Here is a 25,158-nt window from a genome sequence, read left to right as displayed (position 1 = left end):
GAATCGGACCACACACAGCCCAGCAGCGAAGTATTATCCTTCCCTCACCCCTCACAATTTGTTTGTTTGATTGTTTTTTCCCTTCCTACACGAGGCCTGGTGGTGCCGACAGTAGGTTGTTTCGCCACGTGTCTCACATGAAAAGAAAAGGGGAGGGTACTCAAGGATTCGAATTTAGGTGACTCGCACGCACGCACGCACACACGCACGCACTCATCCCGCTCGCTTCAGATTGCACACCTCGAGCTTCCTCTCTTTGATATATATATATATATATATATATATATATTGTAGCATTTTTTTTCCTGCTGTTGTTTCTTGTTATCCCTATTTTCTTCTCTTTTGTTTTTGAATTGTAGCTAAAGGGAAGAGGAAATACGAAACCAATTCTGCCAAGCGACGCACGCCAGCACGTCAACACGAAGCACAGCGATCAACACACACACACACGCACACACTGCGAGAAAATATATATTTAAAGTTTAATTAATCGAAAAGGAGAACGTTTCATTTTTTCTCTTCCATCGCTGAAAGGATCCTAAACCGGAAGCGCTCATCTCTCTCTCTCTCTTCGTTGTTACTACGGGATTGTTTTTCTTCCTTTTATGACTGTGTTCTGAACACATCTCTCTTTGTTTTGTTGGCTTTTTTACGTGTGTTGTTTTGAGTGGCCGTGTTCACGCCACCTCCCTCGCTACCTATAGAGACCAAATTATCTACTCTCTTCTCTTTTCCTTTTCCTTTTCCCCCCTCTGTGCCGTCGCTGCCTTGCTGTGAACCCTTGTCTGCTTGCGTGAATCCCCTTCGCATTTGTGTGGGAACCGCTTCTTTTTGGTCTTCTTCTCCGTCTTCTTCTTCACTTTGCCGTTGTTTGTTTGATTGTTTGATAGTTTGGGGAGTTTTCAGTGTGGTGTCCCGTCGCCGCTGCCACCGTTTCTTTCGTTGTTGTCGTTGTTCTTTCTCTGGATTTTTGTTTTATTTCAACTGAAGCGCCGCCTTTTTGACACGCGGCACGCACGCACATAACAAGGGAAAAGGAAAAAGATTTCATATTACCCCGTCAAAGACAGAAAAATAATATAATATACAAGAACAAGGAGAGAAGAGAATCACTCTGATAGAAAGCTCCCCTCGACGACCAACGGCGGTGCACACGGCAGTCGTTGAAACAGCGGAAGGAGAGGAAGAAGAGCGCGCTTGGTTTTCTTTGTTTTGTTTTTCTGATTGGTTTCTTTTGCTCCTTCAAGCAACCGTCGGTCAAGAGCTGGCCGGTGTTTTGCGTGTGGCGGAATACTCGCTGCACATCGTCTTGAGAGAAATAAGAAAGGAAACAAGAAACCCTCTGTTATTGTAAGGGGGGGGGTTATTAGTATTAATATTATTTTCTTCGACGACAAGCACACTACATTCATCCGATATACTTACTTTTTTTTTCTTATAATCATGGAGAGCAACACGTCATCCACGACGTTGTCGTCGTCGTCGCCGTCGCGGCCCTCCGCCGCCTCACCCACATCCCACACGTCTGCCTCTCCGGCTGTCATCTCTGCCGAGGCCCACGTGGAGGCCGTTCTCACCGGCATGAACCGATTTGCGGCGCTGAGCAGGGCCTTTGTGAAGCCCAGCGGTGCCACCACGGCATCGGCGGCGTCTGCCTCACACAGAGACGGTGGAGGAGGCCCAACAGCAACAGCGGCGGGCGGTGGACCGGCTGGGAGTATTACGCCGGTGCTTCTTCCAAGCGGTGGCTCGAAGACGGCGCCGGCGCTGGCAGCGGGCACGTCGTTGCTAGACCGCATTCAGCCGGCGCTGCCTGGGTCGTCATCGTCTTCGCCGCCCTCGGCAGAGTCCGCACCTGCAGCACCATCAGCAGCAGCAACGCCTTCCCCTCTAATGAACGGGCACGCAAATCCGCAGAAGAATGCAGGTGGCCCCTCGCTCGGGCACGTCGGCGGCAGAGATAATTTGGTAGGATCGGCACCACCGACCCCCACCGCAGCCGCCACAACAGCAACAACGACAACGACGCCGGTCTCGAAGCTGTACCGCCCCCCACACGCGCGCGATGATGCGTCTCGGCACACAACGCAGTCGCATTCCCAAGCACCGATAGCGTCTTCGTCGCCGACGGAGCAGCACGCATCTCCCACTGCGACTCCGGCGGCGGCGACCACGATCGTCCGCTCACCAGCTTTTTCACCAGAAAGCAGTGGCGCTTTCAACTCCCGTAGCACGCCTGGTGCTGCTGCTGCTACTTCAACGGCAAGAAATCCATCGACCTCCTCCGCGAAATCGCCACCTGCATCTGCAGCGCCAGCGACAGAGACAGCGACGGCAGCGTCCACATTGAAAGGAGTTTCGCCCAGCTCCACGCTAACCACGCCAACCGTTACCATGGCCGCCCGTCTGCGAGAGGGCACCGCCGGCACTGCCGCTCTGTTGCCGCCGAGTGTAAATGAGGTAAATGCCGCAAGCAAATCTGGTGCCGTGAACTCGCATGGTGGTAGTAGCAGCAGTAGCGCCCCGCCGCATGGGCACGAGCAGCAGCAGCAACGCCATCGTGATGCTTCGGCCCACTCACACCATTCACTTTCACTCGCAGAGGCCAGTGGCGGTGGTGGTGGTGGTGGGTCGTCTTACGTGGCGGTGGCACGACGTGCAGGCGGTGTCGCTGCGTCTGCGGCAGCGCGGCACACGCCCGAAAAGCACAGCATGCCGCCAGCCTCGTCGCCCTCGACTGCGCAGGCTTCGACTTCGGAGCCAGACACCGCACGTGCGACGGCAGATACCGCCACTACAGCGATTACCCCTAATACTTCTTGTACTCCTACTAATGTTGATACATTGTCTGCACTGTTGGAGACTCTCACCGCGGAGGAGTTTTGCGGACCGAGTCAGTCGCGATCGGCTAAGCGCAAACGGAAGCTGCGAGCGATGAAGGCAGCCGCCAACGCAGCAGGAGCAGCGGTGGTGGAAGCGCAGATGAGCGAGATGCCGGTGCCCGCTGTCACACCCAGTATCGAAGCCGCTGTCGGGGGTGCAGCGGACGCTGGGGAAGAGGCTGGCAAGCAACCACAGGTCCCTGTATCCGCCAGAGCAACAGCCGGTACGGTGGCTGCGGCTGTTGCGGCGGCGAACACGTGTGGGTTAAGTCGTCGTCCTGGCTGGCATCCGTCCCTCGCCGTTGCCGCTGCAATGGTGAGCAGTGAAACGATGGCAGAGATGGCGGCATCGGCAGCAGCAGCAGCGGCGGCGGGCTACGTAACGCTGCGTTCTGCGAATACCGGAGTCAGCAGCAGCAGCAGCAGCAGCAGCACCAACAAGATTAATAATAACAGCAGTCTCGCTGGGGAAGCGATGATGAACTACGGAGGGCATCACATGAACCCTCTTGCGGCAGCAGCAGCAAGTTCAATCGCGACGAGCAGCGCCGGCGAGTCTCCGGTACAGGAGCTGGTGGGCCCGAACGCGCATCCCATGCAGCAGCATCATTATCCGATGTACAACGCCTACGCCTCGCCTGCTGCTCTGCAGCCGCAGTTGAACTATTACAACTCAGCGGGTATTCTCACTTCACTGAGACCACATCAGCAGCAGCAGCCGTTGCCGTTGCCGGCCGTAGAAAGCACGAGCAGTCACGGCGGTGGTAGCGCTTACCGAGGCAGCGGTGCCGCCGGGACAATGTTCGACCCATACACCACGTCTGCCGCCACGACAGCGTCACAAGAGCCATCGCCGACCTCCACCACAGCAGCGACAGCAGTAGTTGCGGCGGGTCCGACGCGTGGCGGAGGGCTGCACCGCGGTCGAGGTGCCGAGGTCCTTCACGCGTCATCGAACGCAGCCGCGAAGGTGACAAGTAACGTCGCCTCCACTGGGTCACCAACACCGCAGCAGCAGCAGCAGCAACAGCAATTACCGCACACCGCCTCCAATAACGCCACGACATCAACCGCAACAGCAGCGCGCGTCCCCGCGCTGTCGTCGTCGTCATCGTCGAGCTCGATGTTGCAACTGCAGCGCGGACAGCTCCCCACGATTCGCGTCGGTGCGGCTGGTACCTTGGTGCATTCTCCGATGCACGGCCCCCACGCCGGCAGCGGTGGGAGTAGTAATGCGGCGGTTGCTGCGGGGGGCCTCTCTGCTTTCGTGGAGAGCCCAACGCCTGTTCAGGGCGGCAGCGGTGTATCACGACATCACCACCATCAACACCACTCGCCGGTCACGTTTGCCCCTCCAGCGGGCAGCGCACCACATGACCGGACGTCATCGTCGTACAGCGGAAACAGCAGCGGTCCCGCCACCACACGCACGAACCCACACCTGCGTGGCAGAGGCGGGGAGATCACCGCGGAGGACGCCAACGCGGCGCAGAGTGGTAACGAGTATGGCGGACATGCATTTCAGCAGCAGCAGCAGCAGCAGCAGTCGCCGCAAGATCAGGCACCGGAACTGCAATACGCAGAGGAGTGGTCGTCGTCTCCGTTCCCGACGTCGACGCTGCACGGCGCCAACGTTGGCTGGAGCGGCTCAGCTAACACGAAAACGAATGTCAGCGGCAGCGCAAAAGGACAGAAGACGAATACGGGTGGAGGCAGCAACAGCAGCAGCAGCCCGAATCGCACCAACAGCCGGGGGCCCAACACGAACCCTGGCAGCGCGAGTCACCACCAAACGAGCAGTACCAATGCGGCGGCTCAGCAGATGTACAACGCCAATGGCAGCCCTGCAATGATGGGCGGCCCAGGGATGAACACGTACAACAGCAACTTCAGGAACGCCAGCGCTGGTGGTGGTGGTAGTGGAGCTGGCGCGGCACAGGGTGGTCGCTACAGTGCAAATCACCATCAGCATCGCCATCAGCAGCAGCAGCAGCAGCACAGTAACAACTACATGAACCCGGCTCTCTACACGGATCAGATAGCGAGCGGTGGGATGAACAGGAACACTCCGAGTGGGATGAGTCACCGTCGATCCGCCGTGCTGCACAGCAACAACAGAAATAGTAGTGCGCTGCGGTGTCCGATGCCGTACTACGATTTCATCACGGTGCTGCCGACCTTTGTGTCTACCTGCTTGACGCTGCAACCCGAGGACGAGGCGGCGCGGGAGCAGCTGTGTTGGACGATTGAGGCGGTGCTTCGTCACAGCCTCACCAAAAATGCGGAGCTACGCGTGCACGGCTCGATCACGACGGGGCTGGCCCTGCCCTCGAGCGACGTGGACGTGCTGGTTGTTGGCTACCAGCCCATCGCCCCGTTGGAAGCGCTGCAGATGTTATCGCAGGCGCTAATTGAGCTCGACGACGCAAGTTTGAAGGACGCGTTGGAGTTTCAGGAAAGCGTCGAGCAGGAAAAGCACCGACAGAAGCTGGCGGAGCAGCAGCAGGGAAATGGGGGTGCGGGTGACACACAGGCACCTGCATCGACGAGTGCAGGCACACAAGAGAACCCTTCCTCTACCTCGCTCACAGAGCAAGCCGATAAGCAGGAGAAGCCCTCGAACAGCAGCAACAGTACGACAGCACACAGCAGTACTGATGCGTCAAAGGAAGAGGACAACAATGCGACGGCAGACAACGGAGAAGTCAGCAGGCTTTCCACCAGCGCTTCGCCAAGCACCGTGGCAGAGAACAGTTCTGTGGCTGTCTCCGGTATTGCCGTACCACCGACGACATCCCCCTCCACTGCTGCGAGTGCGGGAACGGCGGAGTCGGTTGACACGCCGTCGCAGCGGCCCTTCGGCTACGCCCTCGACGGTCGCAAGGCCTTCCTCACGGCCACCACCGCGCTGCTCGCGGCGGGCGACGACGATGACGACGCTGTGGTGGTGGGACACTACGGAGCCGGCACCAAGGCAGCGAAACAGGTCAAGGAAGGAGTAGCAAGAGGAGCGGCAAGGGCGCACTGCACTACCACCACCTCCGCCACCGCAGCGGCTGCTGGGCCGGCGAGGCGGGGCTACGGCGACTTCGACAACATCGCCGCGGAGGAGACGGAGGTTTACGGCACCGTCGACGACGTCGAGCAGGCAGAGGAGGTCTTTCGCGACCAGATCGAAAAGGACTACAGCTTCAGCACCACGTTGGACGTCTCCACGTTATTTGCCCCCCTGATGGGAGGCAGCAGCAGCAGCGGTGGCGGAGTTGGTGGTGGGGGTGGCGGATTGACATCACCAAAGATGCCGTCGTCGCCGTCCCAGTTGACCGGGTCGTTGTCGCGGCCGCCGTTCTCCGCGCCGGCCTCTGCAACTCGAGACAGGGCGAGTGCGGCTGCGGCCGCCGTGACGACGACGGCAACGGGAACCGCCACCGCCAGCGATGCCCGCCTTTCCTCCTCCTCGTCGACGGCATCGTCCACGTCGGCTCACTCCTCCGACACCTCTTCCGCGACGTCTTCGCCTTCGTTTTCCGCTTCGTCTGCTAGGGATGCAAGTGCCCCTGCGGGCGGCACGAGCGGCGGGGGAAGCGCTCGCAAGACGGCGAGCGCGCACGTGCAAGGCGAAGAAGAAGCAGGGAGGCACGAAAAGCAGCAGCACCGCGGAGTTGACGCCGGCACCCCACAAGCAGCAACAGAGACACAAGCGACGAGGACGCGTTCGGAGGAAGGCGAGGTCGCCACCGCAAAGGAAAAGGTAGCGGAGTCGACAGCAGCAGCAGTCACTGTCATCACTAGCACCGCCGATGCCACCGCTGCAGCGACGACTGCTGCGCCCACCACAACAACATCAGCAACAGCAGCGGCTGCGCAAAGGCCCTCCATCATCAAGAAAGGCGCGCCGTCGACTACGGTGCTGGACCCGCCCGTGGGCGGCCGGCCCGGCAGTCACCTCACCTTTGTCCCGGTGCACGACGGACAGTTCTTCTACGTGCAGGCGATCACGGCGACCCGCGTGCCGGTCATCAAGCTCACCGACAAGGCTACCGGGACGAAGGTCGACATCACTTTCGCGGGTGGGGAGCACTGGCGCTCCATGCAGCTCACGCGGTCGCTGCTCGACGTCTTCCCGCAGGCGCGGCCGCTCATCCTGTTATTGAAGTTCTGCGTCCGAAGCCTCGGCATCGGCGAGAGCGAGCCGGGCGGGGTGACGTCCTTCACGATCTATTTGATGGTTCTGCACTTCTACAACGAATGCCGCAAGCGGGTCCTTTTGATTTTGCAAGAGCGCGAGGCCGCCGCCCTATCCGCCGCCGCAGCAGCAGCAGCGGGACCATCAGCGACGACCTACAACGACATGGTGCAAGCAACCTCTCCACACGCGCACGCCGCTCGTGTGGAGGACAACACGGTGCGCAGCGCCACCCCCCTGCCGCGTCTCTCCGCGGTAGAGGAGCAGCAGCCCAGCGGTCGTGGTGCTGCTCCATCCCCCACGGGGGCCTATTCCCAACCAGCCGCAACGGCATCACCCACCATAACAGCAGCAGCATCGACGACAGCGACAGCGACAACGGGACCTCCGCTTGATCTCGGCCTGCTGGAAAGCTTCCTGGGTGAATACCTGGCACGTGTGGAGCAGCGGCACGCACAGATGTTAGAGGCGAAGACGGCAGAAGCAGCGGCAGCGAACAGCACTGCAGACGCGACAGCCGCGGTGACAGATATGAATGCACCACCAGACAACGCAGAGCACGATCATGACAAGGAAACGGCGACGTCCACCGCTATTTCTTCTCCCTCTTCGCCGTCCGCCGTCACACACGTCAACGAGCGGGGTAGTCGGAGTAGCAGCGTCGGTGCGTGTGCGACAATTCGGGCAGCCTACGGCAGCGCAGACAAGGCCCACCTGCAGCTCATCCGAGAGATGATTCTCGGTTTCATCGGCAAGCCCAGCGCGGCGTTGACCGGGGTGGTGCCGGGTCCATCGAATGCCTTTTCCAAGGAGGACAGTAGAGAGGAACAGCCACCGCCCCAGCCACCACATTCGCAGCGAAACCTTCCAGCATCCGTGACCGGTGTGGAGGACAGTTCGGGTGCTGTGCTGGGTGACAGCAGCGCCCCTCTGCCGCCGGGCGTAGCGGCAGCAGGAGTGCCAGATGGGGACGTGAACAGTCACACCGACAGCGGTCAGGACAGCCGTGGACGACACGCACCGCGGCTGCATCATTACTTGTTAAAGATGGTAGAGCCGCAGCCGCACGAGCTGAGTCCCGGCGCTGCGGATGCCACCGTTGCCGCAACGGAAGAGAAGGAAGCTGCAGGACGGGACACGGAGGAGGCAGACGGCGCGGTGGCGGCTCCACACATCGCCAGCACACCACAGCAGAAGGAGGGGAGCCGCCTGGCGGAGTTGGCCGAGGTGGGTGTGAGGGACGAAAGGGCGGAGGGTACGGCGGCGGATGCGGGGAAGGAAAGCCGCGCCGCTGTTGATGGTGAAGGGGCGGGCGACACGCACGCCGTCAGCATGGAGACGACAAGAGAAGAAGAAGAAACGGCGGATGCGGCCAGCGACGGTCGAGCCACAACGGCAGCAATCCAACCGAATGCGGACAGCAAACAAGACGACAATGCGGAGGATGCGATGACTGTCTCCAAGCACGATGCGAATGAAGGAGCAGCAGAAGAAGGGGAGCCCCTTCCTCCATCATCACCGCCGCCCCAGTCATCCTCCGTCGAGGCCTACGAAAAGTTCGCGGAAGACTTCCTTCAACGGCAGGTCAAAGTCTCCGACGCCTTCCTCGACTTCTGCCACTACTACGGCTGCGCCTTCGACTACGAAGCGGGTGGCATTCGCTTCTCCATCGACGGCAGCTCGGAGGTGGTGGAGAAGCCGTGCCTGTGCTCTCGCAGAGGTCAGCACTTCCACCTCACCTCCCCCTTTGATCCGGAGTACGACCTGACAGCGCGCATGACACACATGCGGGACTTTCAGTGGCTGTGCTGGTGGTTCACCGAGTGGGGCGCCGCCCGGCAGTCGCCCATGTACTACGGAGGCTGCAGCCTTCAGTACGTCCTGCAGTGCCTTTCCCCGCAGACCGCCGACGCCGACTGTCAGGCCGTGCACCAGACACTGATGGAGGAGGCCTACGCCGTCGCACAGGCAGCTGCCCAGCAGCGCCGTCGCGAGGATGCAGGGGGCATGGGCGGCGTTCAAGCACCGATGCACTACCCTGCACAGCAGCCACCGCAGCAGCAGCAGTCTTATCCTTCGCAACAACCGCAGTCGGGCGTGGGTGTGAACGGAGGCGGGATGCCCAACGCGGCACAGCAGCAGGAACAACAGCAAGAGATGCAGCATGCAAGTACGGTGATGATGAGCAACAGACCTGCAGGGGACGACTTCGTGGCGGACACTCAAAACCACAGCAACAGCCGCCGCCAGGATTCAAACCCCGAAGCTATCCTCATGCAGCAGCAACAGCAGCAGCAAAAATATGCGGCGATGTCATCCTATGGGCAGCAAAGGACGACCGATCTTCAGTTTCAGCAACAGCAGCAGCAGTACCACTTCTCTCCCACCGGTGCCCCTGTTGCCGCAGGGGCGGCAGCAACAACAGCGACAGGGATGCGCAACGACAACAACGCATCTTCTTGCGGCGGGGCGGACGCGCCGACTACGTTCCTCTACGACACTAGCAGTCCACATAGCCATCATTACCACTACCACCACAACGTCAGCTCAGGTCTTGTTGAGCGCTCCGACAGCAGCCATCCCACGGCGGAGTCGGTGCGCACCGACGGCGACGCCAGCGCGCGCTGCCACCGCCAGGCGTCGTTTCCGTCCCTGCAGCAGCTGCCGTACGTTGACTCACGCGAAACACTGGAGGGCTTTGTGGCCTACGGCGCGCCGCCGGCCACCGCGCCGACAACAACATCCCACAACCCGAACGTCGTCACGCGGGAGGGGGAGGGGGAGGGGGGTGAAGTTGCAATGACGTTCCACGTGATGAGTGACGGCGGGACAACGACATCGGCGGGTAGCACCCGCGAGGATGAGCACACGAGCAATGATAAAAGCCCGCTGGATGGAGTTTCCAGTGAAGACGCGGCACAGCAGGCAGCGGAGAACGTGGATATCGACGATGCCATTGTGTTTGACGAAGACGCGGACGCGGACGCTGCCGTGATGGCGGCGATGCCGCATGATAATGTCAGCGACCACGGCAGCATCAACAACGGTGGCGGCGGCACACAAGGAAGCGTGCCGATGCCGATGTTCGCCGGTGGCTACCCTCAGCAGACTTCACAGCAGGCGTACGGTAGACCGTACGGAGAGGAAATGGTGTATTACGACATGCAGCAACAGCCGCCACCACAACAGAATCAGCAGACGGCCCAAGCAACTGCGTTCTACTATCAAGCCTATGCGAACATGAACAACGCCTACATTCCACAGCAACCGCCTCAGGCGCAGCAGCAACCGCAACAGCCGTATAGCATGGCTGCCGCACCGAACTTTTATGCCTCACCCCAGGCGATGCTCTACCCCTCCCAGCAGCTAGCCTATCGGCAGCAACCACAGCAAGCGGTAGCAGCGACGTCGAACTCGACTAACTACCCTTTTCCACTCCTGCATTACGACGTTCAGCAGTACCTGTGGATGCAAGAACAGCAGCAGCAGCAGCTTCAGCAGCAGCAGCAGCAGCAGCAAAAGACAGAAGCTGCGCGGAGTAGGCTGTCTCATGAGCAGGGCGCTGAGGGGAGTCCCGCGAGCAACGCCGCCGCGGCCGCGCTGTCGCCGGCTTCCCCGGCAATCATGCCTGCTGGACCGACAAATACCGCCCCTCCGCCACCGCAACAACAGAAACCGCAACAGCAGCAGTACTACGCTGCCTACGCCGCGTACCCGAACGTGTATAACGAAGCCGTCTGGAATCCCGCAGTCGCTGGAGGTGGTGGTGACGGGGGAGGAGGGGGACAGCCGACCGTACCGATGACGGGGCCGTACCCACGGCCCGCCAACCCATCGATGAACTACGCAGGTCGTGGAGGAGCGAGGGAGAGTACAACGCAACAGTATCCGCAGCAGCAGCAGCAGCAACAAGGTGCGCGCGGCGGTCACTCACGCACTGGGCCGCGTCGGCAGGTCAGCGCGCATGAAACTCGTGGCGCAGCAGCAGCCTTCGCGCCTCAGCAACAGCAACAGCAACAGCAACACGCCCACCATCCACGTCAGCCTTCGAAGACGCGCCACCAGCCGTCGTCATTGCCATCGTCATCGCCAGGCTCCGTGGACCCCGCGTCCCACGCAGCAGCCGCCCCAGACGGGCACGATGGCCAAGGACAGAGCCGCGACGTTGGAGGGCGTGGTGGCGCCCCGGTGAGCGGGCAGCGTGAGCAGCACAATCAGGGCGGCAGTCCAGCGGTGGACTCGCTCTCGCCAGCGCCGACGGCAGAGCCGCGGACACGCACGTAGTTCCCCGCCCCCCCCCCCCCCTCCCCCTCAACAGCTCACCGTCGTTTTCTTCTTCTCTTCTGTGTCGTTGTATATGTTGTTTTCCGTGTGTGTGCGACTGTGCTCATGGGCACCTCTTTGTCCATGAAAGCCACAAGCTTTGTTCTTCGTATTCCTATTCTTAGTGCATTTGCATCGGTGTTGGTTCGGTGTAGGTCCTGGTCTTGTTGTTTTTTTTTTTAATATTACTAGTTGTTTTACGCTGAGTGAGTGTTGTGGCACGGGAAAGATGTCCATGAACTGCTACCCTGCTCTGACCCTAACAGACCCGCAATGGGGTCGACACAACTCCTTCATTTAGTTGCGCCAACCGAAACATCAAAGGGAAAAGCAATAAAGATAATGACAGTGATAATCACGGCGATGAAGAAGGCGGGGAGCGGCTTTAGCCTGCCCGAGCAGAGCGTCGCCTGGTGATGGGAAATCGGTGTGTGCAGCAGCGATGAAGCGCTCAATTTGTGGCGGCTGCGCTGTGCTTCTGCGGGCAACGTGTCGGATTACTGTCGTTGTCGCTGACTGTCTTTATGCGGCGGGAACAACACACAATGAAGTTTTCGTCCATTGCCCGCGCTGGGCGGTGGTGTGTGGCATCGGTGGCGCATCCCCTTCTCTTCTCCGTCCTCTCGTCTTTCCTCTTGCTTTTCGATCGCCTCCGTTGCCTCCCCCTCCTTCCTCCTCTCCAACACTGACCTACCCGGCAAATTCGTCTTCCCTCCTTCTTACGCATTCGATACCGCACGTCACACCTCTGGCGCCATCCACAACAACAATTATTATATTTATTATTATTATTCACCGCAGCACCGGCAGCTTTGCTTTTGCGTTATTCCGCTGTTGTTTTTGGAGGCTAGAGAAACCTCAGAAGAACATTAATACACACACTACGTAAAAGAAGTGTGAAATAGGGATACGACACCCCCAGAAGAAAATGGCGAAGTCAAGCCGTTCCAAGTGGAAGAAGCTCCATCGCCGGCAGAAAGCGAAGGAGGAGTCGACGAACACAGTGAAGCGCATCACGCAGCTGCACAAGAAGCTCGAGCTGACGATCAAGGGCGGCATCAGCGCCGTGCCCCCGCAGGAGCCCGAGAAGCGCTTCCACTTCCTCAACCCCGAGCTGGACCCGCGGGTGCCGAACACGCGCAAGGACCTCAACAACAACTACCGCGCCGAGCTGAACCACGTGCACTACGACTACACGAAGCCGCTGCAGCTCGTCCCACCCAAGACGAACTTCTACGGCAAGACCGACACCACCGCACCGCACCCAATGACGCAGAGATTTGAGACGATCGATGCAGACGCGCCGATCGGCGGGCACGCGCTGACGAAGGCCGATATGGAGCGCATGGCGCGGCGGCAGATGGAGAAGGAGGCGGAGGCGGCTGCGCGTGGCAACGAAGAGGCCGTCAGCGCTGACGAGCACGCGGGGGACGACGACGGCAGCAGCAGCAATCACGACGAGCCGGAGGAGTTCACGTTCGGCATGGAAGATGCTGCCCCGCGTCGAGTAGGCAAGGCGTCAACTAAGAAGTCGGCTTCTACCCCTGGCAAGAAGGCGAAGAAAGGCAGTGGAGCTGCAGCGAGTAGTCCTTCGGTAGCCATGCTTGCAGCGGCAGCGGCGGAGGAGGACATGGAAGACGAGCCGCAGCAGCAACACAGCAGTGGAGACAACAAGGTAAATAAGATTACCAGCATGCAGGCACTGCGCAAGAAGAACGGTGTCACCGTGTCTGCGGGCGGTGCGTCAAAGATGAAGGGAGTCGGCAGCCACGGCGGGGCAAGCGGCACGCGGGTGGTGAGCAGCGGCAGCAAAGCCGCACAGAAGAAGACGGGAAAGAAGAAAGACGCGTCTAAGTAGGACACTATATGGAAAAAAAATTAAGGCTGTTGATAGACGGCTTTTTTTTTCTCTTTTTCTCTCTTCGCTCTCGTTGCCTTCGATGATTACTACTACTATTATTAAGTTTTGGAGGTATCCCCGTCGTGATGTATTCGGACCTTGTTCGCTTCGGGTCTCTTGTGTTGGTGGTTCGCTGTCGTCGTTGTTGATGCCGTTTGCTCCTTTAAATGGGGAAGGTCTTACCGGTGGATACATGCACGTGCTTGTCAACGATCTGCGCCTGTATTCGACGTCAGGCAAGGGGGTTTTGTGTGGGTAGCTGTGGTTGCTGTCGTTTACGTTCGCACACACGCGCGTTGATGCCGTCGTGTGTTCCACCTGTCCGTGTAAAACCAAAGAAACTAACTTTTAAAACACCGTTTCTTTGACCTCTATTTCTTGCTAAAGTCGTTAAGATAATGAAGTAAGTACTTTAAAAATATCTATTTCGAATTGACCGAATCGCTTGTGAAAGAGAAGAAGAGGAGTAGCAGAAAAAGTGACTAGCGGGCTAAATACCGCGTTCTTTGCCATCACCTTGCAGGGGGTAAATTGCTGTCTGTATGTTTGATTCTTTGAGGGGGGAGGGGGGGCTTTCGTGTTGCTCAAAGCACGTGCACGCGCGCATACGCCGTATTCACCTCACCCTTTGTTCTCCTTTTGATTTACAAGAGAAAAACATGTTTTTGCGTTGCTGCGCCTCTTCTCTCCGCTATACAGAACAGCTGGAAGAGGCGCAGGAAACAGATTCTTCCTCGCACTCGTCCTTCACTCAACACTCCTTCTTCGTTGCATCCTCTGTCTTCTTGCCCATTCATGTTGATGCGTTCTTCCTCATCAGCAACTGCCTGATCTCTCTCTCTCCCTCCCTCTCTCTCTCTGTTGATCCTTACATTCATACGTAAATAATATCTATATATATATACATATATCGTATCGGCGTGTCGTGTCGTTGGACGGCGCAAGCAGGAGGGCAGCATACCTCTCTCCTCTGTCTCTGTGTGTATGTGTGTTTGTTTGGGTGTTTGTGGGTCTGTGAATCCGAATTGCGTTATTTTTTTCTCGTGTGAGTTTTCCTTTTTCTTGCTTTCTCTCTCTCCGCTGCTAGCGTTACTCGCCGTCCTCATCGGTACTATAGGATTTAAGAACATAATTTACAGCCATAATACTCGCACTTCGGCGAATCGCCCGTTTTGTTCTCCGCTTATTTATTATTATAATTTTGCCTTCCGTTTCTTTATCTGCTTACTCGTTGAACTCAATGTGTGGGGGCGGCGTGGTTGCGTAGAGGTGCGTGTATATGAGTGAAAGCCGAACTTCGAATATATATATATATATATATATATCCATCTTGTACTTTTCTCCGTACACCGCACTCGGCAGTAATGGGAAACGTCATCTCCGGCTGGTTTGAAAGCCTCTTCGGCAACAAGAAGGCAAACATTGTAATGATCGGCCTCGACGCGGCCGGCAAGACGACCATCCTCGATAAGCTGAAGCTCGGCGCGTCACGCGACACCGTGCCGACCATCGGCTTCCATGTGGAGACCGTCGACTACGGTCGAGTCTCGTTTCAGGTGTGGGACGTCGGCGGTCAGAAGCGGCTGCGCACGCTGTGGAAGATGTATTACGACGGTGCGAATGCGGTAATTTTTGTGGTAGACAGCAACGACCGCGCCCGTGTGGCGGAGGTGAAGGAGGAGCTTCGGACGTTGCTGTCGGAGCCGGTGTTGGCGGGCGCCGCGCTGCTGGTGCTGTGCAACAAGCAAGATCTGCCGCAGCGGCTGACGCCGGCGGAGCTGGTCGATGCGCTGGGCTTTCGTGACCTGTCTGAGCAGGGGCTGGGACGGCTTCTCGCCGGGCGGAAGTGGTTTGTGCAGGGCTGCTGTGCCCACACGGGTGATGGGCTGTACGAGGGGTTAGACTGGATGTGCACACACTTGCCGGATGATACATAGAAAAGTAGGCAACGCAGACGGGGGAAGGGAATCTCTCTCTCTCTCTTAGTTAGGTGACAACATAGTAACACTGCTGAATGGCTTCTATTCGTCTCTCCGTGCGTATCTCAAGGCGAGGGGCTCGGTGGGTAAATCCCTCCATCCGTTGCGGACGTTCACCTGTTGACCTACTCGGATCTTCTCTCTCCCTCTCCCACTTGCTCGGTGTCCTCCTCTGTTCCCACGTAACGCCACACGCCTGCGTTTTTTTTCTCTCTCGTTCTCCTTCTGTTCCCCGTAAGCAGCACCGCACAAAGCCAACAATACGGATAATATATATATGTGGAAGAATCGGACAGTGTACCCGACACTCAGACTACGCACACACACACATACATAGAAGTATAGAAATACAGAACACTTAACAAGAGAAATCAATGCCCTTCTATAATGTCACGGCGGACGAGACGAGGGCCATCAGCGACTTCACGGAGCGGCACACGTCGCGCACAACCATGACCTTCGTCGGAGGCCAAAAAAGTCCGGTGAGGACAAGGGAGGAGAACATCGCGGAATCGGCGACGCCGTACTTGGATTACGTGGTCGGGGTCGTAGAGGCGGTGCTGAGGCGCCACGCTCTGACCTGCGTAGCACCGGAGGACTCAAACGCGGAAGAGAAGGCAAATCAGCAGCAACAGTCGTCGCCATACGATGTTTCAGCAAGCACACACACAGGCGGTGAGCGACCTTACCCCTTTCCTTCTCTGTTCTTGCACACTCCACAACAACTCGTTGATATGCAGGATGCAGTTGCGGGGTCAGGACGCACGCAGCAGCAGCAGCCACCACCTCCATCATCATCGACATCAACGTCATCTGCAGCTGCCGCACCCCTTGGCGTCACACCGAGCCACGGCTGTGGTGGTGGTGCGTGGCTTTCAAGCGTGCACTGCACGCCGAACATGCCACCTGTGGATATCCTGTACACGCAGTCCCACACGGGTGACACGAAGACAACAGCAGCGGCAGCGGCAGCGGCAGCGACCGGAGAAGGCGCAAGCGCGATGGACGACTTCTCCATGGTGCCAGCGCCCCTGCCTTGTGCAACGGCGAATCTCTTCCCGCGAGAGTTGCGTCGCCACGCCGCCGCCATGCTGCCAAATCCGTCTCTCGACGCGGCACGGCGCATGATGAACGTCTCCCTCACCCCCGCGAAGGCGTCGGCGACCACCGCTGCCACGCAGCAGATGGTGCAGGTGGTGCTACAGGGCGAGGCGGGCCTGGTCGTTGCCGCCCCGCCACCACCACCTCCTCCTCCTCCAGCCACTGCTCCACGCACCGGAGGCAGCAGCGGAGTCGACCCACCCGTGGAAACGGTGACCAAGATGGACGAGGCGGTGATGGAGACGCCCTTCCTTCTGAGTCCGGATGCCACGTCGTGTGTGCTGGTGGCGTGTCGTGTGACGCTTCATCCTGTGTGGCAACGCGCCGCTGAGACCTGCACCTCGCTGCCCGCTCTTCAAGCCGCATTTCCAGGCGATGCGAGCGCCCGCGCGGCTCTTCTGCGTGCCTGTCTGTGCACTTCCACCGCCTGCATGATTCACCTCGATCGCACCGCTGGCGTCACCGCTGCCTTGCAGGAGATGGTATGGGCCGGCGCCCTTCCGGCCTTTGTTCACGCGGTGCATGAACATTACAGACGCATCTACGCAACCTCCACGTTGTCCTCCTCCTCCTCGCCCGCAGGTGCGCTTCGCCTCCTTCACGAAACACTACAGGCAGTCTCGCGTGCAGTGGGGTGCAGCTCCGCGCCATCCTCTGGAAGGAGCGCAGAGGAGGCCGGCGCGGCACTTCCTGCACCGGCGTCAGCGCCGCTGTTGCATGTGGATTGGTACGTCGTGGGCGGCATTCGCATGAAGGAGTGCGCGGCGCCGGTGCTGGCGGCCGTCTTTCGTGCCTTCTTTCCGCGTTCTCCCGCTCCTCCGCCGACACCGTCATCACCCGCATCGGCTGTTCTACTTCAAGAACAAGTGGAACTGCAGTCCGTACTTGGATGCTCCGCTGAACCGGGAGAAGAGTTCGTGCTGCGTCTCGCACACCGGCTGCGGGAGGAGGGGCAGTGCTTTTGGTCCTTCAACACCACCTTTCAGCCCTGGTGCGTCGACCCAAACCCGAAGAAGCGCTACGCCTACCCCATGACGTGGGGGCTGCTGCTGAGCGTGGCGACGGGGCACTGCTGGCCGGCCACGGTGCAGCCCGGCACTCGGATGATCCCGCTGCAGGATGTGCGCGGTATTGCAGCGCAGCATGGGTATCGCTGGATCACGCCCCTCGAGTCCGACTCGGCCCACGACGCCGTGGGAGCCGGACCGCACCGTCATCGCGATGGACACGCAAGCAACGCGAAGATGGACGAAAGCGTTAAGCACGGCCAGAGGGAGGGTGTGGCGGAGGTGTGCGATGGCGGGCTTGTCGTGGTGTGCAACACCGTGCCATCAGAGACGGTGGCGCAGAGGATGAATACGATGGCCTCCGCAGTGCCGCCGGAGCAGCGCCTGTGGTCGGAATTCCAGGTGTACAGGGGCAGCGGTACTTCTTCGCCTTCGTCGTCAAGGATGTTGTTGAGCCTTGCCAGCTACGTACGCACAGCACTTGCGCGACAAGAAGCGTGGTGGGCGCGGCGTACCTCCGCAGCAACAGCGGCAGCCGTTGCACCGTCGCTGCAGCGCGTTCTTCCCGTGCTCCTTCGCCGTCATGGCACGGCCAGCTCCACCGGTAGCGGACAAGACAACAAGAGCGAAGAGGAAGGTGGAAAGGAAGAAGGACTCCGCTGGGATCGCCTGTCTGCGGATGTCATGATGGATGTTCTCTCACAGCCACAAATCAACTTTCTGAGCTCCTCCACTACCCCGCACTGCGAGCCGCCTGACTTCTGCGATCTGGTGCGCAATCAGTTGCTGTGGCACGCCAGCGTGAGTTCGGCGGACGTCTTTGTCGAGGACACCGACGGCCTTTACGTCGAATGAAATATGATTTTCTGGGAGCTTGCGTAAGGAATGATTGAATGTGAAGTATGGTTTGAATGGAATCTAAGTGAATACCATCTTCGGGGACTCCTTTCTACTTTCTTCTCCTTTTCCACGGACAGTCTTCGACTTCCGCCTTGTTCTCTCTTCTGTTCGCTTTCCCGCCCATCCAGACCCACTCCGCCCCGCTTTGAGGGCGGACTAATCTTGTTTTGAAGTCTGCCACTGCGTTCGTCTTGGTTCCCGTTCCAGGTGAAAAAGATACTAATAAATAAATCAATATGATATGTTGCTATCTTGCGAAAACTAGTGTTGTTGTAAATGACCCCGAGTGAGCGTGAGGGTCGTGGTGTATCCCTGTACTGAACATCGAAGTTAATGGAGAGGGAAGAAACAAAACGCCATTCTTCTACCTCGTTTCTTTCTACTAACTTTTATCTCTCCCCCTTCTCCATCTCATCCTACAAACATAAACAATTATTCGCTTCGGCATTGCGTGAAACATCAAGAAGCCGTTTTAAAACAGAGAATAATAACTACCTCCCTCAACCCTTCCATTTGAAGCACGAGTACACATTTCCGAGGAGGTTTTCTGTGTCGCCTTGCTCGTTGAATACACAAGAAAGGAAAAGAAGAAAGGGAAACAAAGAACCATGTCGTCGACTCCCTCCACCGGTGCCGCGATCACGACGGCCCACGAGGTCCCTGCGGAGATCAGCCAAGACAGCCCCCTCTTCGCCCTCTCCCCGCTGGACGGCCGCTACAAGCGCAACACGATCTCGCTCCGCGCCTACTTCTCCGAGTACGCCCTCTTCAAGTACCGGGTTCAGGTGGAGGTGCTCTACTTTGAGGCCCTGTGCAAGGAGTGCCCGGCGATCACGCAGCTGCGCGGCGTGACGGAGGACCAGCTGAAGCGGCTGCGGTCGGCTACCTTTGAGAACTTTACCGTGGCCGATGCGAAGCACATCAAAGAGATCGAGGCCGTCACGAACCACGACATCAAGGCGGTGGAGTACTACCTGAAGGAGAAGATGGCCGCGTGTGGCCTGGAGGCGGAGCGGGAGTTCATCCACTTTGGACTCACCTCACAGGACATCAATAACACGTCGATCCCGATGCTGCTGCGGGATGCGCTGCTCCAGCAGTACATCCCCTCGCTGGAAAGCTTGATTGCGGCGATCCGCAGCAAGCTGCCGCAGTGGGACGTCCCGATGCTCGCCCGCACCCACGGGCAGCCGGCCAGTCCGTCCACCTTGGCAAAGGAATTCATGGTGTGGGTGGAGCGGTTGGAAGGGCAGAAGGCGATGCTGCTGGCCATCCCCAACACCGGCAAGTTCGGCGGCGCAACCGGAAACTTCAACGCCCACCTCTGCGCCTACCCGAACGTGAACTGGATTGAGTTTGGCGAGATGTTTCTGCGCAAGTACCTGGGGCTGCGCCGGCAGACCTACACTACGCAGATCGAGCACTACGATAACCTGGCCGCCATCTGCGACGCGTGCGCGCGCATTCATGTGATCCTGCTGGACCTCGCGCGAGATGTCTGGCAGTACATCTCGATGGGCTACTTCTCGCAGAAGGTGAAAGCTGGCGAGGTAGGCAGCAGCACGATGCCGCACAAGGTGAACCCGATCGACTTCGAAAACGCGGAGGGTAACCTCGGCATGAGCAACGCGGTGCTTGGTTTCCTGTCGGCGAAGCTTCCCATCTCACGTCTGCAGCGGGACTTGTCCGACAGCACGGTGCTGCGCAACCTTGGGATTCCGCTCGGCCACGCCCTCATCGCCTTCGCCTCTCTGCGTCGCGGCCTCGACAAGCTGGTCATCAACAAGGATACAATTGCGGCGGACTTGGAGCACAACTGGGCGGTGGTGGCGGAGGGGATTCAGACGGTGCTGCGGCGGGAGGGTTATCCGAAGCCGTACGAGGCGCTGAAGGACCTGACGCGTGGCAACGACCACGTGACGGAGGCGACGGTGCACACGTTTATTCAGAACCTAGAGGGCATCTCGGACGAAGTACGCCAGGAGCTGCTCGCCATCACACCGTTTACCTACGTCGGGTACACGGCGCGCTTGTAGTAAAAAGGAAAAAAGAAGAGAAGATGTACTCGCTTGCGTAGGTGCCTAAAGAAGAACTATACTGCACGCGGACTGGCGCGCGTTATCTTTCTTACATGGCAGAGATGCTTCTGGTAGGGGGAGGGGTGAGCGAAGGAAAGAGAGCGAGAACCCGTGCATCTGCGGGCTGTGCAGCAGGCGCGGGCAGCTTCACTTGGCGCTTTGTCTTTGCACATCAAATAGCCGTTGTTCGGGTGTTGCTGCTGCTGCTGCTGCTATTGCAGTGGTTGGGCCTTTTCTTTTTCTGTGAGGGGCACGCCCCGCCTTTTCCCACCGCTGTTCCCATGAAATGTGTTTTGAAAGGCAGCTGTCTCCGTTGTTTTCGTTTCGCTTTTCCTCCTCCGATGTTGCCCCTCCCTTCTTTCTTCTTTCTCGCATCGCCCTGAAAGCCCAGCCGAAACAGAAGTACACGCAGGTGGTTCAATCGCCTTCTTTTATATATATATATATATATCTTTCTTAGTATTTGTTGTTTGTTTGATTTTGCTTGTTTGTTTGTTTTCTGAAGTCTCCGCAGCCGTTCGCCACAACAGTATTATTTCTTTGACGTCTTCCTGTTCCTCTGTTGTCCGCGCGGTGCCTCTTCTGCACGATGTGCCGTGCACACGCCCATGAAAACGCACTCCAGTGCTCTCACACGCAATCCCTCTCCCTTCGCGAACATCCACTTCCTTTTTTTTCTTCTTCCTTTTTTTTCTTTTGACGGACAAGGACAGCGAGAACAGCAGAGGAAACAAGACGCCTTGAGGATTCTCCTCTCTTGTGGTGGTATCGCTGCTTCTTTTGTTGGTTTCCTTCGTGGCACGTTACGACTACGCGTGTAGCCTCCCCAAAGAAAAGGGAAAATAAAACGGATCATGCTCTCTATGCGCCGTGTGTGCGCTGTTGCGGTTTAATAATGGAAGTCAGGTCAAGGAAGGAAAGGAGAGAAAAAAAAAAGAGAAGATTTCTGTTCGGATGTAACGTGCTGCTCTGTTTGTCTGCTGTTGTTGTTGTCATTTGGTAGAATAGTGTTTGTACAAGTGAAAAGCAAGAACTCTACATTATGATATAGATATATATATGTGTGTGTGAGTGGTGTTGTTTTCTCAAGCTAATTCACCTCTACTTCTCTCTCTCATTCCATCACTTTCCTCGCCCCATTCTCTTTCTCTGTGTGTGTATGTGTGTGTGTTATTGTTGCTTCCTCTCTCAGTGCCACGCAGTCCCTTTTTTGCCTTCTCGGATACATCCGCGACACCGAAGCCGGTTTCTTTCTCGCTCACACCGCGTCGGGGGGCCTCTCCTTCCTTTTTTTTTTTGGGGGGTGTCTCTTCTTCCTCTCTCCCTCATCGTTTTTTGCTGACCGTGCGAGAGTCGACCGGTTATCCACCCCCCTGGCTGTCACCACCTTTGGAAGCCGCTCTCGCTCTCTTGCCTGTGCCGTTCTTGCTGTCACTGTTGTTTCTCCTTATAGTTCTCTTACGCACATCGAATAATCCACAGCACATATATTATTCATGCGATACTCGCTTCTAACGTTGCTGTCGTCAAAACAAAAGAAAGCAAAATACGTGCACGAAATATTTTGCTACCATTTCATTTACTTATTGCTATTTACTCTGTTAGTGGAGTTGCCGCTAACGGTTGCGTCTCGCAACGCAGTACTCACTTTAAGTTGTTAAAAAGCAGGTAGAAGTCAAAAGCCTCACACTCTTCTTCTCGGGTGTTAAAGTTAAAGCATTTGTTTTTGGTCATATATCTTTGTTTTTTTTTAAATATATTTTTCCGTGGTGCTCACCGTCATCGACACACGCGTTTACCCGACGCTTGAGGTGCTCCTCTGCTTCCGCCGTTAGCCTCTTCTTCTTTTTCGCAGCACAGAAGTCATCCACGCGGAACTTCCTTATAAAACAATCTTCTTGGTCGCTTCTCCTGCGTGTGCGTGTGTGCGAGAGCCGAGCACGCCAGACGGTACGCCAATACACTTTCTTGGCTGTCTTGATAACATCGTAGCGCCTCGAACAAAGCGAGCCTTTAAAAAAAGTGGGAGAGAAGAGGAGAGAGAGAGAGAATATATACAAGAATAATACAAATGGATCGTCAAGTTTTTGTGCCCCGCCGCAGCGGCAGCGCGAGTAACACTAGTAATAGTAGCAGGGACGCCTTCAGCGATGCCGACGGCGAACCGACGCACGCGTTAACTCGGGAAGGTGCTCAAGTTGCCGGCGGTGAAGCGGCAGGAGCACCACCACGCCTCACGACGACGACGACGACGGCGGTCCCCGAGCTTCAGCCCAGCAAACTCCAGCGTGTGCAGAAACACGTGGACCCGGCAAAGGAAGACGCGTCGCCGACACCCCTCCACGCCCACGAGGATAGCCCGCACGTGGAATCCCCGCGTCGACTGAGCCGCACCGAGCGCGACGAGGCCGCACTCAAGAAGCTCTTCTCCGAGTACGTCATCCGCATCTCCTTCTTCCTGTGGTGCCAGGGTTTGATCAACAACTTCCACTACAATTTAGTCATCTCCGGCGCCAGCCGCCTCGCCGCGAGCTTCAGCATGACGCAGTACGTCGCCCTCATCTCTTTCATGAACGTCTTCTTCGGCATTATCGCGCGCATCATGAATGCCTTCGTCGCTCACCGCATCTCCTACAACATCCGCATGACGCTCATGTCGTGCGGGACGATCATTGGCCTCCTCGTGGTGAGCTTTGCCGGGGACATCGGCGGCAGCAACAACACGGCGTCGTTTGTGGTGCTTCTGATCGGTGTCGCCTTCACGGGCACGTCGTACTCGTATGGCGAGACGGTGGCGCTCTCGTTTGTGCAGCGTTACCCACCGAACATCGTCGGTGCCTGGGGCTCGGGCACCGGCATCTCCGGCGTCATCACCGCCCTCCTCTTCATCGCTCTGACGAGTGCTGGGGTCTCGCTGAAGGTAATCTTTCTCATCACGCTGCCGCTGGCGGTGTGCTACTGGCTCGTCTTCTGCTTCGGCCTTGTCGCCCCGCACAAGGTCGTCACCATCACCTACACGGATGGCAGCCGGCCGCCCGAGGAGGTCGTCCTGCACCGCGGCTTCGAGAACAAGAAGATGCGTGAGCTGGAGGCCCGGATGCCGGAGATCGAGATCAGCGACTACACCTATCGCATGATCATGAACTTCCGTGGTTTGTCGTGGAGCACGATCCCGCCGCCGGCGACGATGTACGGCAAGCTACCGGGCAGCAACGTCGTGAACGACGAGGACATCTTGTACTCCCGCAGCGCCGATGCGATGGACCAGGTCGTCTACGAGAACCAGAATGACTACAAGACAGACGATCTCTACTACCCGTGTTGCCGCTTCATGTGCGGGTGCTGCTCTCGCACCTCCGGCCCGCGGCGGTGGTGGGGCCGCAACGGCTACGTGGTGGGCATGCTGCACAACAGCATGTTTTGGTTCTTCTTCAACCTCTGCGTCGTCTACATCGCCGAGTACGCGGCGCAGTTCATGGCGCCCTTCAGCTTCTACTGCAAGGTTTCCTGGGAGGGCAGCTTCTGGGTCAGCAACTCGTACACAATCACGCAGTTTTGCTACCAGCTCGGGGTCTTCATCTCGCGTAGCTCGCTCATGTGCGTCAAGATCCCGTACGTCGGCGTCATCTCCATTCTGCAGGTCATCAACGCGGTGGGGTGGCTGGTGCAGGCGAAGACGAAGTTCATCTCGATCCACAGCAGCCAGTCCGCCGAGACGGGGCTGTCGTTCCTGCTCTTCGCGTGGATGCTCTTCGTCGGCCTCCTCGGTGGTGCCTCGTACGTGAACGTGTTCTACCTCATCCTCTGCCGCGGTCAGGCGATGCAGCAGAAGGAGGAAGATGAGGCGATCCGTCGCTACCTGGAGAGCCGGCCTGCGTTCGACGGAAGCGATACGCAGACGGTGGCGACGGTGCCGCTGAAGTCGACCCGGCCCGTCCCGCGCGAGCGCCAGGTCGAGGAGAGCAACAGCAGCAGCAGCAATAACAACATGGCGGTGCTGGACGGCGCGAACACGAACGCGGCCGCGGAGCCGGAGGTGATCGTCACGACGGCACCTGCCGGCACGGTGAAGTCCAAGCCGCCGGCTGCGGTGAAGAAGCATTCGCATAAGAAGAGCAGCAGAGAGAGCGCCTCCCAATCACCTCCCGCTGCGGCGGGGACCCACAACGCGGCCAGTCCGCTGGGTAAGAAGGAGGTGGAAGGCCGCATCATGCACTCCGACAGCGACTCGACCGACGATGAACTGCTCGATGGCGCGTCGGTGAACGTGCCGGAGAATTTGGATGCGGACCCGGCGCTGGTGCGACTGGGTTTAACGAACCGCCGGTTGTCCGATGCGGAGGCGGACGAGATCGAACTGATTCGCACCGCGTCCGCCGAGGAGTGGCAGCGTCGGCGTGAGCTGAGCATGAGTATGGGCTCTCTATACGCCATGGTGGGTATTTGCATCGGCACCATTCTCGATGTGATCTTCACGAACACGCTTCTCTCAACGAAGTCATCTTGCGTGGATGATTGACCGAGGACGTCTCCTTCTGCTGTTGTCGTCGTCGTTGTTGCTGGTGGTTTTCCTTTCCTCGGCAGAAGCCAGTCGCGATGCATACTGTGCTCTATCTCTCTCGCCTAACCTGCCCTCTTTCTTCCGATCCTGCGAAACATACTACACGCAAATAAATATAAAGAACGAATTAAGTGCCCGCGTTATTTTACCTACTTTGCTTTCTATTTGCTTCTTTGTCTATTCGTTTTTTCCTTGTTACTGTCCCCCCCCCCCCCACACACACACACACACGACGGGCACG

The 25,158-nt window shown here is 58.0% G+C and overlaps 6 protein-coding genes across 11 annotated transcripts; all 6 read left to right on the top strand.

Annotated features, from left to right (window-relative positions):
• Window positions 1–17: 17 nt before the first annotated feature.
• Window positions 18–11,352, top strand: ABB37_08417 (hypothetical protein; the record flags this gene model as incomplete). Its single annotated transcript, XM_015807425.1, has 1 exon — window positions 18–11,352. The coding sequence occupies exon 1, from the start codon at window positions 1,444–1,446 to the stop codon at window positions 11,350–11,352; it is 9,909 nt and encodes a 3,302-aa protein (XP_015653964.1). The 5' UTR covers window positions 18–1,443.
• An 839-nt stretch (window positions 11,353–12,191) lies between these two features.
• Window positions 12,192–13,249, top strand: ABB37_08416 (hypothetical protein; the record flags this gene model as incomplete). Its single annotated transcript, XM_015807424.1, has 1 exon — window positions 12,192–13,249. Exon 1 carries the CDS (start codon window positions 12,320–12,322, stop codon window positions 13,247–13,249), a length of 930 nt encoding a protein of 309 aa, XP_015653963.1. The 5' UTR covers window positions 12,192–12,319.
• Window positions 13,250–14,110: 861 nt separating this feature from the next.
• On the top strand, window positions 14,111–15,228 carry ABB37_08415 (putative ADP-ribosylation factor; the record flags this gene model as incomplete). Of its 3 annotated transcripts, none has more annotated exons than XM_015807423.1 (1): window positions 14,111–15,228. In XM_015807423.1, exon 1 carries the CDS (start codon window positions 14,656–14,658, stop codon window positions 15,226–15,228), a length of 573 nt encoding a protein of 190 aa, XP_015653962.1. In that variant the 5' UTR covers window positions 14,111–14,655. The 3 variants fall into 3 exon arrangements, with proteins under 3 accessions (XP_015653962.1, XP_015653961.1, XP_015653960.1); XM_015807422.1 differs by having other exon boundaries at window positions 14,236–15,228; XM_015807421.1 differs by having other exon boundaries at window positions 14,239–15,228.
• A 48-nt stretch (window positions 15,229–15,276) lies between these two features.
• On the top strand, window positions 15,277–18,233 carry ABB37_08414 (hypothetical protein; the record flags this gene model as incomplete). Of its 3 annotated transcripts, none has more annotated exons than XM_015807420.1 (1): window positions 15,277–18,233. In XM_015807420.1, the coding sequence occupies exon 1, from the start codon at window positions 15,645–15,647 to the stop codon at window positions 18,231–18,233; it is 2,589 nt and encodes an 862-aa protein (XP_015653959.1). In that variant the 5' UTR covers window positions 15,277–15,644. The 3 variants fall into 3 exon arrangements, with proteins under 3 accessions (XP_015653959.1, XP_015653958.1, XP_015653957.1); XM_015807419.1 differs by having other exon boundaries at window positions 15,509–18,233; XM_015807418.1 differs by having other exon boundaries at window positions 15,512–18,233.
• Window positions 18,234–18,741: 508 nt separating this feature from the next.
• ABB37_08413 (adenylosuccinate lyase putative (ASL)) lies at window positions 18,742–20,314 on the top strand (the record flags this gene model as incomplete). Of its 2 annotated transcripts, none has more annotated exons than XM_015807417.1 (1): window positions 18,742–20,314. In XM_015807417.1, the coding sequence occupies exon 1, from the start codon at window positions 18,887–18,889 to the stop codon at window positions 20,312–20,314; it is 1,428 nt and encodes a 475-aa protein (XP_015653956.1). In that variant the 5' UTR covers window positions 18,742–18,886. The 2 variants fall into 2 exon arrangements, with proteins under 2 accessions (XP_015653956.1, XP_015653955.1); XM_015807416.1 differs by having other exon boundaries at window positions 18,745–20,314.
• A 2,113-nt stretch (window positions 20,315–22,427) lies between these two features.
• ABB37_08412 (hypothetical protein) lies at window positions 22,428–24,875 on the top strand (the record flags this gene model as incomplete). The annotated part of the gene is made up of 1 exon (XM_015807415.1): window positions 22,428–24,875. One exon carries the CDS (start codon window positions 22,428–22,430, stop codon window positions 24,873–24,875), a length of 2,448 nt encoding a protein of 815 aa, XP_015653954.1.
• Window positions 24,876–25,158: the final 283 nt, after the last annotated feature.

Source organism: Leptomonas pyrrhocoris (genome assembly GCF_001293395.1).
Source record: "Leptomonas pyrrhocoris isolate H10 chromosome Unknown, whole genome shotgun sequence".
Lineage (NCBI taxonomy): Eukaryota > Euglenozoa > Kinetoplastea > Trypanosomatida > Trypanosomatidae > Leptomonas > Leptomonas pyrrhocoris.
This window is presented reverse-complemented; position numbering and strand designations above follow the sequence as displayed.